Here is a 16,478-nt window from a genome sequence, read left to right on the forward strand (position 1 = left end):
GGAATGTGGAGGAAATTTAGTCTAGTACTGATAACGGCGCAGGTTAATATGGGTGGTGCTGATACCCACAATTCCCTTTACCTGATTCAAAAAGTGGTTATTCTTTATGTCATATCATGGTTAAGGAACCCAATTGAAGGCCAACATTATTTTCAGAAATAAATCTTGAATATTAAGGATATGAATTAGAAACTCACCAAAAGTGACATGTCGTTGGGTATAAATGGCACATGGAATGAATGTGCTTGAAAATAAGATATATGTTAACTAAATATTTTGAGACAAAGATCCTCAGCAGGTATAATGCCTTTAATTACTGTTCTGTTTAAATACAAGTTTTGCAATGGGGTTACAAAATTGTTACATGATCATTTGCATTTTTACACAGGAGGGATTGCTGTCAGTATTGTATATTGAAAATAATAGATATAATACAACCCTAAAATATAAGATACTGGCGTGCTACAATAAAGGGTGAATTTAACTCTTTACGGGAAAAAGAAAATTGTTTTCTCATCAAAATTTACTGCAAGAATTGTTTTTACAATTATGTCAGCCCTTTCTGCTAAAAATGTATATCTGACAAATAGTGTGTGATGTCCCAGTCTGCATGATCTACTTGATCCCCTGGTACACCAGCTCAGCCATCCCATCCCTGATGCCTTTGCTGTACTCTAGTGTGGCCCGGTGGACTTTCCACTCATACAGGCCGCTCTTGCGAATGTATCTGAGGAACTTTGGAGCCCCGGGGAACAGCACGTTGTCTGCCACGATCATAGACCCTTTTCCCAGCAGACCAGAGCCCTCCAGCATCTGTAACACACACACACACACACACACACACACACACACACACACACACACACACACAGAGGTACAATCGTGTAATCAAGGCCAGGCAACAATGGGAAGGATTGCAGCTACTACAAACTATTTAAGTAGCTTTCAATTGTAAGTAAACATTCAGCTTTATAACTCATATATAAATGTCCTAATTATTTGCTCTAGTCACCTGCAGGTCAGGGAGGTAACATTTCTTCCAGTGGTCCATGAAGACAAAATCCAGCCTTTCCAAACCATACTCAGACCGCAGCCGAGGGATCACCTCATCAGATGGATTCACAATGAGCTCCACCTGGAGAACATACAGCATGAATGACTCAAAGGTATCATACAGTAAAAACAATATTTAAAACATGAAAATAAAAATGTTCTACATTTTAGTTGACACAAAAAATAGGGAAGGCCTGTGGTCAGGTAATTTAAGTCTTTCATTAAAAGGCAGACGGTTCAAAGATCCAGGAGTCAAAGGATGTATTGTCATATGCACATTAGCTACAGTGTAAAGGTCAAATCTGGAGTCCCAGGCTAAGCCAACAGTGCAACATAGAATATACTTAAGACAAAAGAAATAACAAAATAAAAAGGGCAGTGTTTCAAAAAATGACCGATATATGTAAACTATGTAAAATAGAATGAGATAAAACAGAATGTGAAATGAAACACTACTGTGGAATAAAATACTGCTTATTTATATATAATAAAGTAGAGAAGAAGACAATGAACATTCCTATGGCCATGGAGGGTTTACATTTTTCTGCTCTCTCACCGTGTCATCGTCAAACCCTGCCAGGCGGATGATTTTCTCAGCGATAGCAGCATTTCTCTGGTCCATCTCGACGCTGTAGAGCCTGGCACCCAAGGGCAGAGAGCGGGCGATGCGCACTGTGCTGTACCCGCAGTGGGAGCCCAGCTCCAGCACTGTCAGAGGGCTCTGCTCCATCAGCATCCTGTCTAGGACCTTCCCTACACACCAGACATTTAATTTAAAATCATGCTTGCGTACAGATAAATTGTTGTTTAATGTGAACTATCTCCTTACCCTTTTTAGGCCCAATGTTGCTGATGAACTCCACCTTGCTGCACCAGACATCGAAGGCTTCCAGGATGCTGTCGGGGTCTCCGGGAGTGGCGTGAGTGAGAACATACTGGTAGGCACGCTCCTCTCGACTCAGGCCGGTAACACAGTCCCTCCAGATTCTGACCATGACTGCTCGATAGAACAGCACAAAGTAGAAGCGGCACCTGATGATCACTGTCAGCAGGAGGGGAATGAAGGCCAGCGCAATAGCAGGGGACACCATCCTAGTTGTATAAAGAAAAACACATAGGTAAATTCTCAGACACTCAGTTGTGATCCAAAAATGAGGTCGAACGTTGTTGTTTATTTCAACTTATCATATGAAAATATACTATGGTTCTTGGTTTTACTGGACAAATCTAATTATACTGCCCTGCCTCTGCTGTGAGAAAAATATGGCAAAACGGACAAAACAACTGCTTTATAGATTAACAAATCACCTCCTTTTTGAGTATATATACAACAATTATGATTATTATCACATTGCCATTTCGCCCCCTCTAATATTAATAGTCAAGTGGGGTAGGAGCCTTTGTATTCATCATCAGAATTTTTTGGCAAAAGAATGTTATAACCTCCCATTACTGCTGCATGATTGTCTCAGCCAATAAATCCTGATCTGAGACACAAACAGGTAGTTAAAAGTCTTCATTGAAGGTTTGAAAAACCATCTGTAGTTAAGCGTCAGTGAGGTCATTTGCATCTCAGTTTAACATCATTACAGAGGTTATCAACATCTATGGAGGAACGCTGCTTATTTCTGCATGCAGATCTTCATAAATATGTAATGACTACTTTCTGTAATATCAAGACTGCAGCTAAACTTGTTATTCCGTAATCTCCCATGTGTTAAATAATCGAACAATTATTTACCTTACATACAGTAAATAACAAACAAATCTCGTCAATGTGAAGAAAAAAGGGAAAATCCTACTAAGGTACACGTGAGAATATGGAAAATGGCTATTATAAGACCATTAACACACTGAAAATAACTCATTTGTGAATTAAAGGAATTAAGTGTTTTTGTTAAGTGACAACATTTCAAATAGATAACCACATTTGGTTCAAATCTGTTCCTCTCTTGATGTTTCTACTACTGCAGGTAATCGTAGACTCCGCAGGCTTTCTGCACCACATGGAACAGACTCTGTAACAAGTATTTAAATCCAAATATTGTCTCACTTCTCATGAAAAAAAAGAAGAAAAACTCACCTATTTTCTGAGAAATGTGCCTTCAGCCGAGTAACAGTGCAGATGATAAAGATGAAAGTGGTTTAGCCGCTGGCTTCAGCGACTAAAGACGGAATGGCTTGTGTGTGTGTGTGTGTGTGTGTGTGTGTGTGTGTGTGTGTGTGTGTGTGTGTGTGTGTGTGTGTGTTAGGGAAGGTAAGAGACCTGGGGGGGTAAATAATTCATGTGTCACGTGTATGACACTACATATCCTGTAATTATTTCCAATTAATAGACTTTTGACAGGGACATTATTGACCCTGTAGCTGGTAAACAACCGTTTTTGTCATTTTTGTTCAGACAAACAGCCAGCATCTTGTCCAGATATTTGGAAAATGGGCAACACTTTAGATAGGAGCAGAGACGGTGAGACATAGAGAAAAGGTGAGACACTCGATATACCAAGTAAACAGCAACAGGTGTGGGACTGTGTGGAATCGAGTTTCTTTCTTCACTGAGTGATAAAAAGGTAGCAGAACATAAATATACCAAAAAGTAAAACAAAGAAATGTTAGTTGAGTTTTATACCAGAAAATATTTGTTGACACCTACATTATCATTGATATTTCCAGATCAGGAAAAAATAAATGCAAAAATAGAGACGGGAAAAGATCTACATGATTTATTGTTCACAACCCATTTCCTTTATTTTTCTCAGTGCTTCTTTTTTTATGTCCCTGGAGATTAAAGCTTCCTAACATGTGATTTCACTCCCTGGCTTCTGTGAAAGAAAAAGATAAAAACACGAGCAAACTAAAACTTGCATGCCTATTATTTGTGTGGTGTATAATTAATGTGTCTAGTAACAACGTTGTTATAGGTAGCACAAGAAAACATTGTTGTCATTACAGGAATTACAACAATTACACTGCTCCACCCTTAATAAGTATCAAAAGAAAATATGCGATGAGATCAGCCTAAGCCCCTGCAATCATTACCAAACCCTTTGACCTTGATTAAAGGGTAATACTTTGTCTCTCCTATATATACAAATATACACAAAATACAAAAAAGAACACAATATTGCCCAATTTTTATGTCAACCGTGGCACTTTTTGGCAGAAGTAACTTTTGCAACATTGCCAAACCATCGCTTTGTGCTTAATATTTCCATAAAAATAAGGTCACTACAAAAAAGATTAAAACTAGCTCTATAATCTTTCACTGTAAAAAATAAACTCTTGCTTGTCTGTTTATTACCAGTCAAACAATACTCTATTTCACTTGAGCAGTAAAGTAATAACAATAATCTTATGAATGCAGAATCAATTGTTATCGAGTGTGTGGGATTTAGCACCTTCTTCAGTGAATCAGGAACAATTCATCAAGAAAGAGACTAGCAGGCAGATTAACTACTAACTAATTGGTTAGTTACATCTAACGATCTGAACACAAATGATTTATTCAGTGTTATGCGTTAACTATTTCTCAGTTGTTCATTATATTAAAATGTTGCACTTAATAGCACACAGTAACACACAAAGCTATGTTCAAAAGAAGGACTGCAATGGTTGAAACACTGTCTACATCACTGTACAGGACTGTTTGAGCATCGCTCTGATGAACTTCTTCAGTTCTTTGTCCCCTCTGGTCCACCTCACCAGTCGAGTCAGCACTAGTCTTCCCTCTTCAGCCTGAGCCAGAGCCAGGTACCATCCACTCTTGGCCCCTTTCACCTCCTTTTCTCCTTCTTTTGCTTTTGTTTTATCCATCTGTCCCTCCTCTAACCCTCCGTCTTCATTTGTCACTACAGAGTCTAAACCAGGACAAGTACAGGTGCCTCCTTCTTGCAGCCACAAAGCACTGTGGGCCATCGCGCCTCCTATCCCTTCTGCCCTCTCTGCACCTCCCCCTGCCCACCTCAGGATGCGGCTGCGGGCCGTAGGCACCAGCTGACGGTCTCCTCCTACCATCGACACACTGCCCAGACGCATCTTAAAAGCTGAAACAAGAGACCAAGACAATGCTATTCAACAGGTGCCATTTCAGACACATTGTAAAACAATCTCTCTATCTCAATGATTAGATGTTATGTGGCCTGCTTTGTGATGTACGTCTAGTTTAATTAGCTTTTTAATCAAAGTAATAATGCAGAATGTTATGCTATGTTCTAAAAATGTTTTTTCTCACCATATGGACTTAGGCAGAAGTTTTCTTGGATGTCAGATTCCCCTTCAGCAGCCAGACTGCAGGCATCACAGATAACACTCCCTGGGGGGTGGGAAAGAGAGAGTTTTAAATGACTGTGAGCGTCTGTGGTGGGGATGTTAAAAGAGCAGAAACTCCAGGATCAAGGCGTGCAATACAACTTAAGAGATAAGATTGGATAAAATAAGACCTCATTGATCTCCGAAAGAGATATTTCAGTTGTTTCAGCACTCAAAGAATCAAACAGTCAACAAAGTAAGCAAACAGATTAACTGTTTTATGAGGTTAAAGTATTAAATAAATGCTGATTAGCCAGATATGTGTCTCTTAAAAGAAACACATGACATATAAACACATATCCTAGGTAAAAAAAATGTTTTGCCTAGGAACCTACAATTTCTGCAACAAAAAAAGAATGAACACATTAATGAATACAATAATATAATGGGGTATAGTTTATTCTGAAGTGTGGCACTCACAAAATAATTAGGATACCTTTACTGTTGGTACTTAAAAATACTATAGCCTATAAATATTTTGACAGTAATATAATTTAGTTTTACCTACATCACCTACTAAATTGACCCTGCTTAACTGTGGGTTACACGTCACTCGTAGTAAAATAAGCTTACATTACGTCTGAAACATCACCAGTTTTTTAAAGGTTAGGTCTACAAATCGTGCACTGACCTTTCAGCGCCTCCTCGTGCCTGACCTCCTCCGCCGTCCGTCCCTCGTGCTCTCCGGATGCCGGTATACACAGCTCGGTCCCGCGCGGAAACCGGGTGCAGTTAAACATCTCCGGCCACGGGAACCCGAAGGCACTCATCACGGGCACGCAGCCGTCCCGCACGGCCTCGCACAGGCTCCTGCAGGGGCTGACTGGCCCGCTGAGCTCCGGCAGGCACACCGGAGCAAACAGCGAGCATAGGAACTTCTTGGAGTCCCGGTGGCACAGCTTGGAGATGAGGGGCAGCCAGGCTGCCGACTGCTGCTGGGCCTCCCTCAGGGTGTCATGGCCGAGCAAGTTGGGGATCCGCATTTGCCTGTAGCCGATCCCGTGGCACAGCGACAGGGTGCTCGGGATGGGTTTACACACCGAGCGGACCGAGGAACTGAATCCCAGTGACGGCGGCCCGAGTTGGGCAGGAGCCGCGGTGTCAGAGGCATGGGTGACTCCTCCAAACAGCAGAATAAAGCAGAGCACAGAAACTAACATTGTTGTTTAGTTTCACCAGAGAACCGAGTGCACTCTGTAGAGTTGCTGCTCTTCTGTCTGGACTTGACCGGCATGTAGGTGTAAACAAAGAGGTGTGGAGGAAATGGGGGGTTAATGAAAGGGCAGGCGCCTCCCAGTTATCATCCCACCCCATCAGACTGTTGCCTGTCTCAACATTTAATAGTTTCAGGCTGCAAACTGATTGTTTCTTTAGTTTGGCATGCATATTATGAACATAAATAGGCTACATTGACGGGTTAGAGTAGCCTATACAGTTATCATCGTCCGGCACTTTAAAATAAACGTTTTTGAAAACTCATTTTTACATGTCATGACTTCTTATTTTAAATCGCATAATCGCTTTTCATCTTGTTTGTAAAAATTGAGGACATTAAATTGAAATACTGTTTAGATAAGGGTTACACGTCAAACTGAACAGTGCGATTTTGAACCAGAGAAATCTAGCGTATTTTTTTTAAAGGATTAATACAGAGACTTTTATTACTAATAGCCTTTTTAGGAAACACATAGAAAGCTGTTTTGGTGTGTGATAAGCTTTGAAAAACATTACTGTCAGTATTGTAAAATCGGTTAGTGGAAATGAAATGTAGTGTGAAAAGAACTATGTGTGGTTACCTGTCATCATACTCAGCCAGAGGGTAGGAGAGACCCTTTCATCTTTTTCCAGGGAGACACAGGGCACCAACATGCCTCGTCCTGCTCCCTTGTTCTGCTGCTCTCTATTTGATTCTATTTAGTAGTAGTATAGTAGAAGTCTTGGTAGTAGTAGAAGTAGTACAGACAGCTCACACTTAGTTACATATTTGTAATGTGTTTTAATTAACGAAATGTTACCCTCTATTATAGCTACACAATAGAACACCTAAATAAAGTGTGGTTGGCGCTTCACTCACCCACAGGGCATTGCATTAGTACTGTAAATCAAAGCGTACAACTGAAGCTGGCAACTTTGAAGAGTCATTTTAAGATCATAATAATGGTTGTTTAATTATGGAGGTTAAATAGCAAAAAGATGAGCAATATAAAAACATATTTTGCAGGTTAATGCATCAAAAACAATGCGTGACCTGCATGCACAGCAGATTACACATGGCAGTCATTACATGCACAGAGGTCAACCAGTACTTCTATAATTTACAATTTATTATAAGTTCCTTTGGATATAAGCATCCGCCAAATCACATTGTAATGTAATTTAATACTGTATAATGAAATAATATATTTTTGTATTAGCATGAATATAAACTACACAGCAGATGTATTCATTTTTCTCACTTAATGTTTAAGCTGGTAAAGATTCAATTGTTTTTCTTTGTACTGCAGGTAAGCTTAATCTTTTATAAAACATTATCTTAAATGTGTATATTTGTATATTTGTATTTGTGAGTATGTATTTGTAAGTCGCTTTGGATAAAAGTGTCAGCTTAATGCAATGTACAGTAATGTATTTAGTTTTAATAATCAGAACATGCTAAGTATTAAAAGCTATTAATTGAATGTTGTAAAGAAAATGTTTGGAGTATCATAGAATGAAAATATATAACTGTAGCCTTTGGTTTGTTGTAGTGTGGTAATAGTACCATAGACTGCAATTTTTATAGAGTTCAGTAGCAAACTACAACTCTGCATTTAAAGGGCTTCTATTTCTAATGACCAAAACCCCTGACATGCAATATGGGACTTTAAAATATTATTAAATGTAAGATTTGATGGTTTTAAAAACGTTGTTTTGTATATGTTTTTCCTACTGCTCCTCACATTTGGTTTGTTTTAACATAACTCACCGTTTGAAAGAAAAATCCCCCATCACGTGACGGAGGCCTCAGCTGCTTCACTTCTACCGGAAGTGGTCGTTGTGTTGTTGCACCAGAGCTGCTGTCATGTGATACCTCTTCTGAGGAGCTGCTGTTGACAGTAGCTTCATACCTTCACATGAAGCTAAAGTAAAACTACGCAGGAGAAACGTTTTATGTTTGTTGGAGAAGATAAACACGGCTCGTTTCTGACGGAGAAGCCGGGCTTGTGTATTGTAGCCCCTCGGACGCTGACATGGGGTGCTGTTACAGCAGCGAGAACGAGACCCAAGAGCAGGTAGTTAGCTGCTAGCCGGCTACAATTGTCCCGATAAATGTTGTATCGTTGAAAGAAACAACGTATGTGATATTCTTGTTTGTATCGAGTCTGATTCTTCTGTGAAATACATTGGAGTAATGCGTGACAATGTTATCTACTGGTCATTTATTTAATAGTTATAGTGATATGATACCTTTAGCATGCTAGTTAAAGCCTTCGGGAAAGGCCTGACGCAGGCTGTGAAGTTGTCACATAGATGAGAAACGATCATAGATTAAAAGATAATGGACAGATCTGAATGCAAACATATAACAAAAGCAGACATATAGCCACCTATTAACTGTTAATTTAACTATTATCAGGACATTATGGATTAGCTAGTTAAATCAGTGTTACTTCCTGAAATGATGATTTTTTAAAAAGCAATCTGTTAACACCCGAATTACCAGCTGGTGGAAATGTTTCTAATTGCTCACCACTGTTACCATTAATGGTTTATGTTCTGGATACCATGTACTTGATGTGATTTGTGTCATACGACCCTAGCTATTTTTAGTTTACGGAAACTAGTCCCTTCTGCTTTCATGCAGAGTATCTCCCATCGTATGCAGTTATTCATTTTATCTTAATTACTGTATTGGTATTAAAATAGAACAACTGTTGTGATTTACAAAGTTTGTCTACGTTGTTTAATGTACAGAAAATATACAAGAAAGAAATAATTTGCTTCACTACTGTATTTGGAGGTTGCTGAAATTAAAGATAGCACATGTGAATTTAGAGGAATAGGTATGTAAAAAGGGGAACGACAAAAAATAAAGAAACGTTTTTGTCAAATTGGTTAATTCGGGAATACGACAACACACATTTAAACCCATATATTGTGGTTAAAACCCATCTATAACAATCTGTGTATGAATATTGTGTATAGCCTAAAGCTAATAGTGAAAGGGTTCTCAATATGCTATGTACAAAGGGCCTACATCTTTCTCAAGCGTTCCTTAATGTAATGCCTTTTTACCATAAGTGCCATGTTGTTGACAAAAGCATTGCTAGTGTTGTTGATAAATCAAGCCTTTGACACCACATCTAATTGTTACATCAACAGTCATCTTTAATTATTAGGTATGTAATGAGGGAAACATTTGTAATGGGTTGTAAGTGGTCCTCTTTTATCACTTATCAGTCAATTATCATGTTAAATGTCATGCTGCACAAAACAAAAGTAAGCTAATGAATGTTCTGTGGCACTTATCCCTGTAAAATTGAATTGCTATACAACTGTAACAAAGTTAATTAAAGTGAAATGAGCTATAAGCTTTTTAACTTATTCTTTTTCTGATCCTCCTTTTTAGCGTAATGAACGTAAGCCGCTGATCCCCCACCCGGACCCTGTCAGTAAACCGCCAAATGGGACAGACTGGATCACTACCAGTGTCCCCTCGGCGAAGACAGATGAACAGGCCCTACTTACATCCATCCTCACCAAGACGGCACAGTAAGACAGTCCTTCTTGTTTCCTAATAATAAAGCAGTTATTCATACACTCTTTAATGAAACCGCCATTTTTTCCTCTCTGTCAGGAACATCATTGATGTCTCAGCAGCTGACTCTGTCATGATGGAGCAGCATGAATACATGGACAAAGCTCGACAATACAGGTATGTGTCTGAGTATTAGGCTGTATTCTTTGTATTCTTCTGCAGTTTTCAGTTTTGCTTTCCGTATATGGCGTGATCAGCCGTCCAACTGTGGAGTAAATTGCAGAAGACAAGAAAGCAAAGAAAGAGGGGAAGTTCTTGAAGAATCGTACCCGTAGGCAGCTTAGGCTTTGATATTTTAGCCATTTATTGATAACCTTCTTAGTTTGTAAGATTTTTTGCCTACCTTGTAGTGTACATCCTGTAGACTGTATAGAGAATTACTGGGTTGTGTTTTCTGGTTATACTAGATCTCACAAATGTATATCTAATGGGAAAGAGAGATCAGACTTGAAAACTACTGAGACGTGAGCCAGCTGTATATCCAAAGACTTGTAATGATTTGTGTTGTCTTAGAGGAAGAGGATGAGAATTAAACTGAAAACAATGTTTTAAAATTCCATCACCACCCAAGGACTTGAGAATGAAATTGTGTTGTTTTTTTTTAAACCCAATGAAACAGCATAGGCATATGCCCTCAGAATTTATCTTAAACCTTAGATACAATGACATCTAGTGGCTAGAATTGCTCCAAACACAGCAGCTGTGTTTAGTCTAAAGTACAGGTGCAGATTAAACTGCAGATTCTCAGGACACAACAATCCGTTTTAAGATTCAAGGTGACAAACTGTGTTTTAACCTAATCTCTTTCCTGCAGCTTGTATAATGTCAGCTTTTGTTTTGTTTCAGTACTAAGCTGGCTGTGTTGAGTAACAGTCTGCCCCAGAGGAAAGCACTCGCTCTCCCCTCCCTCACCAGCCAGCCCCACCAAGTGCTTGCGAGTGACCTGGTACCATACTCAGATGTTCAGCAGGTAATCAAACACTAGCACACAGGAGAAATGTTGGCCTGATATTTTGGCATGTCTCTCTATTGTCCACATTGCCTCTTACCGTGTGCTTCCTTGTTGGCTAGATTTAACATCAGAGGGACATTTGGTATGCAATATGTAGCTGTTAAGTATTTAAGTGTGCGGGGGTGGGACTTGTGTGCGGCTGAAAATAGCTTTTAAGGTTATCTAACACTTTTCTGTTGTAACTGTTTGTGTCCAAGACATTCTGTTGTTCATACACATGTTTTTTTACTCATTGGAACTGTGAATAGTATTTTTTTCAAAACTCGAAATTAACTCTGTCTCTCTTTTTCTTTGCAGATATCCAAGATAGCAGCTTACGCTTACAGTGCAATTTCACAAATCAAAGTGGATGCTAAAGAAGAACTGGTGGTCCAGTTTGCCATTCCCTGATTCTGCCACCATGGCCTGCATACTGTTTCTCCCATCCCGCTGTCTTTATGTCACTTCTGCATCAACACCCTCCAGCCCACCCTTTATTAAAGCGTCTCAGTCCTTTATGCTTCTTAGCTATGCCTCTAACTGCTATAAAGACAGAGTTAGACTGAGACGATGTAGGATTGCACCCTATGGCCGTCTTTTAGTGTACTTAATTATGGGTCAGTGACAAATCAGCATGGGCAAGGGAAAAAGGTCTACCATAGAAGATCCTTTGGGGTGTGCTCTATTATTTACAACAATAACTCCTCTGTTCGAAATGCGTGGATCACAGACTCAGTCAGAACCAGCTGGAAAATCATCATTTATCCTACTTGTTGATCCCCCTCATTTTTTCCCGGATTAATTTAGTTAGTTCCCTCAGCCTGTACACTCAGGCAAGCAGACTGTTATTAAGGAATGGAATGATGTACACTGTATTCACCAGGGATAGAGTTGAAAGATTTCTGGCACAATGCATCAGCTATTGGTGTGTATACGATCTCCACTGGAACATGGAGAAATTAGACATCTCTGTGTCATGGAAGAATTAAAATCATCAATGTACCGTAGGTGCAAGTACAATGGCATGGTATTTTAGCCATAAAGTTAGCACTAAATATGTCTTTAGCTCTGTTGTCTGTTGGGAAAACATTCAGAGTCAGATAAATTAAAATATGTCTGAAAGATGTCACTATAATTTAGAAGGTTTACGACTACAGTCCTGATGTGTGCTGGAGAAATATGTGCATCAAACATCCCAGTTATCTGGTGTCACACTTCACCGATCATCTTCCTACCACCCAAACTTAACCAGTAAATAGTTGGTTATTTGTTGTCCATTGTTTAATTTGTTATCCCATTTGAGGCTAAATTGACCTGTTTATGGTTGGTGTACTCTGGAGGGTGAGGATGCAAACATTAGCGCGGGGATGCTGGGTGGGCCTAATGTCACTGGTTTTGAGTTTACAGACCGTAATGTGTCCTCTGCTTTTATAATAGCACTGAGTAAATTGATCTGGCACACTCCTTAAATCAAATCCCAGAACTACACATATTTAATAGCAGCCGACGCATACAGAGATGAGAGGGCGGGCAGGTGGAGGGTGCAGGGACATTAATCATGCATTCATGCCGCCTTTGTACAGAATTTTCTGATTGATTATAAAAACATGCTGAGTTGTATGGAGTTCCTCTTTTTGTAAAGAGTTCATTGGTCAGGATTGGCTAAGATTGTGTAGTGATAACACATGTTTTTATGAAACAGAAGAACCCTTTTAAGGCCTGCAATTGATAGCTTTTAAACAGAGCTTGACACTGCAGACTATGATATGATTGAGTTGTCCACATTAATCAAAAACTAACCATTGTAGCAGTGTGGGGGAGTGCTAACAGCATATGTTCCACAACAGATAAAATGATCCGAGACCTTTTGTGATTATTTATTTGTGTTTTTAAATGCTTATTTGCTCTTTGGAGGAGAGCACATGACTGTAAGCGTGTGCAGGGAGCAGTCTCTAAAGGGATGATCTGCAAGGCTGTGATTTCTTCAACCACGCAATTGATTTGAGCTTTTTGCAATGGGTTCTTGGCATTTGCTTCTGGTTTGTTTGTTACTCAAATGTGTTCGACTACCTGAAATATGTTTGATATATCTTAGGCTAGTACCAAAAAGTTTTAAGAATTTGGTTGTTTTTGTTTGTTTTTTGGTTTAATTATCTCATTAAAGATTTTCAACATAAGCACTCTTTGTCTTATTGAAATGGCTACATATCTTCAGTATGTTAACGTCCAAACTATTCATTCCATCCAAAAACCAGACAAAAACATTGGAAATAGTGCTGATTTAACCAAATATTCAAAGAAACAAACAAACAATATTATAGAATTGACTTAAGACGTGGATTTGGGGCACAGGACATTTGGGTGAAACTATGATTTCAATAACCTGTTGCTCTGATGCGACTGTTGCTCTGATGCCAAATCTTTGCCATGACTCGCTCCTGTCGCGTCACAGCACCGAAGTCCATCGTCTTTAACTGAGGCAGAGCAGAAATCACACGATTCCTAAAGGGACACAGAAAAATATTAATGCACACGTACTAAATCGTTTTAATACATTTTGTTTGCGACAATTGAATGATGAAAGACCTTATCTACACTTTCCTGGTGTTACACATTTAAATAGAAATGATTAAAAAAATTGCAGGATTCATGTGAAACAAGTTCATTTGAATAGACCTTTGACCAGCAGCGTGGAACTGTGCATATATACTGCAATATGAGTTTGATCAGCATTTAAGCACCTGTTACCATGTTAAGCAACTAAAGGCTTGTCAAGCATTGGTGTCTCACTCAGCAAACCACCAGTAGTTGTGGATTGCTAAATCAATCAGAATTGGGTTTATTGCCAGGTTGGTTTTCACTTACAAGGAATTTGCCTTGGTGTTTTGGTGCATCCCAAAAAAATCTAAATATATACAAATAAAATAAAATGACACACAAGTACCACATAATCAAGAACATATATATATATATATATATATATATATATATATATATATATATATATATATATATATATATATATATATATATATATATATCCAGTATGAACGTTTAGTGCAAGATAACAAAAAATAGATTGGCATTCACCCAATTTTTAAAAATTAAGAACCACACAGCAATGACTTATAATTAAAAGTATCTCACATCCGATCATCGTACAGCTAAGCAGAATGTGTTTGGGGTACATTTAAAAGAAACTCTCCACCTGTAAGCCTTGTTGGTTTCTATGACATTTCCATGCAGAGTGATGGTGTGTAGATGTGGCAGTGCTCCCAGCCGGTCCACCTCTGAGAGAATAAAAATGCTGTTGCCGTGAAGATACAACACACGCAGCTCACGCAGCTCACACAAAACCTGGAACACAAGCACTCACATGAACACGCATATTGAAGGTGTACTATTGGAGAAAGAAGACACGCTAATACAAAGAAAGAGGAATATTACTTTATCTATGTGTGAGATGCTGTTGAAGGAGAGGTCAAGCCAGGCAAGCTGTGAAGGCTCAGCCAGGAAGTAGCTAACAGTCTTCTGGAGGTCATGAAGGTCCAGGATGTCGTTATTATTGAGACGTAGAGAGCGGCTTGGGAATTTCCTCTCTGAATTTCTCTTTAAAGGCCGCAGACCCCTGCTGGGTTCTTCGGTCCATGCATCTGACACCAAAGACAAAGTGTTACATTTTATTTATGGTGCACATTTTTTCAAAGGCATCTTAATATATTGATCAGTGTATTAAGTCTAATGAACTTAACTTTTGGTTCTATTGTGGATCAAGTACTATGGGTTAAATGCAGAGGACAAATTTCACTGTGTGTGCTCAGCTGTGTGCATGTGTGTGACCAATGGGCTTCATCCTCCGATTATCTCTTCAATATAAATTCAGAGAAGAATAACACAGCTTTTACATAAGGTTTTATCATAAACTATACACATATAAATAAATATATAAATATGTTAAACATGAATATAGAAACTATTTACATAGATGTTGTTTCTTTAGGTGTGGGTTGTTAACAACGCTTAATATAACATTTACATGCCTTTTTATGTATAACTGATTTCATTTTGAAGAACCTATCTTACTAGTCTTCTTTCAATTTATGCTAGCAAAGTGCATTGGACAATATATGCTGATTTTGTTATCCTGATATAAGTTAGTCAATTAGCCAGAGCAGAGGTTATAATGTTATAGTGTATAGTACGGGAATCACACAATAGTATTGGCTACAGTACAATATTAAACCTGTGTGTATAAATGTATACCTTCCAAACTGCAGATGTTTTTGAAAGATAAATCCACTGGAGCTCCATACATTATCACACCTCTACTGTATATGCAGTCCACTGTTGAAGGACAGTGACGTCACGGTCAACAAGAACATCAAACGCAATTCATTAAAAAAAAAAAAGAAGCTTCATCGTATATCACGAATATTCAAACACATGATATAGCTTTGCTGTCATACCCAAGTAATTTACGAAGCGGCAATAAACCATAACGTTACATTTCTAATATTTCTTTAGAAACACAGCCTGCAGACCTTTCCATCCACGTTATGAACCTATTCGGATTAAATGTTGGCCTATCTCAAAAAATATATACTTACCGACAAACTCAGACAACTCCTTTTTAACTGAGGGTTATGAGCAAACCGTGTTTCCACTTCACCTGTCTGTGGAAGATACAACAAAGGCGTTTCCAAGGAAACCAACAGGTACATGGGATTTGTAGTTAGGGTTTATTTGTCATAGATCAAGATTACCTTTAACTTGCTATTAATAATTGAATGTACACAAACAGTTACTCGCCTGCTAGAAACACCTTACAATACATTTTTTAAGAATAAACATTAACCAATATTATGATATCCATCCATCGTCAACCATTTATCCGGGGTCGGATCATCATTAATATTAACACAATAATTTAAAAACTACAATTCAACTAAATGAACATAAATGGAAACATAAAACAATAAAATAAATATTATTATCATTAATATTATATAGAAAAATTAAACATTTGGAAAAACACTAAAGGGTGTAGGCTACTTCTCTAGAAACACCGTTTAATTGTTTCGGCGTACACCGTTCTGTTAATGAATCCATAGCGTACACCGACATCCATCCAGATTAGCGAAATCGACATACAGCCGCACTCATTTTAAAACAGTGTAACTATGGGTTTGGCCCGCTTCTACCGTGATGATTTTGACACTTAAAAACAATGAATAAAACAACATTTTGTTTTGATGTCCGCTGTGAATAATACCCATGTAATACTCAGTGCATTTGGTTTTTAAACGTCAGTCGTCCCCGCCTACTGTC

At 38.6% G+C, this 16,478-nt stretch overlaps 4 protein-coding genes and 1 long non-coding RNA gene across 5 annotated transcripts; 2 read left to right on the top strand and 3 right to left on the bottom strand.

Annotated features, from left to right (window-relative positions):
* Nucleotides 1-532: 532 nt before the first annotated feature.
* Nucleotides 533-2,145, bottom strand: tomt (transmembrane O-methyltransferase). Its single transcript, XM_063906956.1, has 4 exons — nt 1,883-2,145; nt 1,610-1,806; nt 1,013-1,135; nt 533-813 (listed from the first exon to the last, which is right to left on the bottom strand). The coding sequence occupies exons 1-4, from the start codon at nt 2,142-2,144 to the stop codon at nt 616-618; spliced, it is 780 nt and encodes a 259-aa protein (XP_063763026.1). The 5' UTR covers nt 2,145; the 3' UTR covers nt 533-615.
* Nucleotides 2,146-3,761: 1,616 nt separating this feature from the next.
* On the bottom strand, nt 3,762-6,616 carry LOC134880191 (secreted frizzled-related protein 2-like). The gene is given in 4 exon segments (XM_063906955.1): nt 3,762-5,096; nt 5,285-5,365; nt 5,993-6,529; nt 6,532-6,616. Coding segments are annotated over 4 exon segments (1,101 nt in total). The 5' UTR covers nt 6,596-6,616; the 3' UTR covers nt 3,762-4,677.
* LOC134880196 (uncharacterized) lies at nt 4,207-7,251 on the top strand. Its single transcript, XR_010167916.1, has 3 exons — nt 4,207-4,803; nt 4,908-5,131; nt 5,298-7,251. It is a non-coding gene; the product is annotated as an uncharacterized LOC134880196 (long non-coding RNA).
* A 1,121-nt stretch (nt 7,252-8,372) lies between these two features.
* On the top strand, nt 8,373-13,327 carry lamtor1 (late endosomal/lysosomal adaptor, MAPK and MTOR activator 1). Its single transcript, XM_063906958.1, has 5 exons — nt 8,373-8,633; nt 9,971-10,113; nt 10,199-10,276; nt 11,006-11,129; nt 11,469-13,327. Exons 1-5 carry the CDS (start codon nt 8,592-8,594, stop codon nt 11,559-11,561), a joined length of 480 nt encoding a protein of 159 aa, XP_063763028.1. The 5' UTR covers nt 8,373-8,591; the 3' UTR covers nt 11,562-13,327.
* On the bottom strand, nt 13,014-15,822 carry lrrc51 (leucine rich repeat containing 51). The gene is made up of 5 exons (XM_063906957.1): nt 15,758-15,822; nt 15,414-15,494; nt 14,598-14,803; nt 14,359-14,507; nt 13,014-13,652 (listed from the first exon to the last, which is right to left on the bottom strand). The coding sequence occupies exons 2-5, from the start codon at nt 15,463-15,465 to the stop codon at nt 13,526-13,528; spliced, it is 534 nt and encodes a 177-aa protein (XP_063763027.1). The 5' UTR covers nt 15,466-15,494; nt 15,758-15,822; the 3' UTR covers nt 13,014-13,525.
* Between the last annotated feature and the right edge of the window lie 656 nt (nt 15,823-16,478).

The sequence above is a fragment of the Eleginops maclovinus genome, chromosome 18, assembly GCF_036324505.1.
Source record: "Eleginops maclovinus isolate JMC-PN-2008 ecotype Puerto Natales chromosome 18, JC_Emac_rtc_rv5, whole genome shotgun sequence".
Classification (NCBI taxonomy): domain Eukaryota; kingdom Metazoa; phylum Chordata; class Actinopteri; order Perciformes; family Eleginopidae; genus Eleginops; species Eleginops maclovinus.

Bases quoted from the DNA above. Each gene is read 5' to 3' on its own strand.
- tomt (XM_063906956.1), bottom strand. From the start codon at position 2,144: ATGGTGTCCCCTGCTATTGCGCTGGCCTTCATTCCCCTCCTGCTGACA. The intron at 1,807-1,882 runs GTAAGGAGATAG...TCTGGTGTGTAG, and splicing joins CAACATTGGGCCTAAAAAGG to GGAAGGTCCTAGACAGGATG. The intron at 1,136-1,609 runs GTGAGAGAGCAG...TATGTTCTCCAG, and splicing joins CAGGGTTTGACGATGACACG to GTGGAGCTCATTGTGAATCC.
- lamtor1 (XM_063906958.1), top strand. From the start codon at position 8,592: ATGGGGTGCTGTTACAGCAGCGAGAACGAGACCCAAGAGCAG. The intron at 8,634-9,970 runs GTAGTTAGCTGC...CCTCCTTTTTAG, and splicing joins AGAACGAGACCCAAGAGCAG to CGTAATGAACGTAAGCCGCT. The intron at 10,277-11,005 runs GTATGTGTCTGA...GTTTTGTTTCAG, and splicing joins GACAAAGCTCGACAATACAG to TACTAAGCTGGCTGTGTTGA.
- lrrc51 (XM_063906957.1), bottom strand. From the start codon at position 15,465: ATGTATGGAGCTCCAGTGGATTTATCTTTCAAAAACATCTGCAGTTTG. The intron at 14,508-14,597 runs GTAATATTCCTC...CTTGTGTTCCAG, and splicing joins GCATCTCACACATAGATAAA to GTTTTGTGTGAGCTGCGTGA. The intron at 13,653-14,358 runs GTGGAGAGTTTC...GTGTCCCTTTAG, and splicing joins GAAACCAACAAGGCTTACAG to GAATCGTGTGATTTCTGCTC.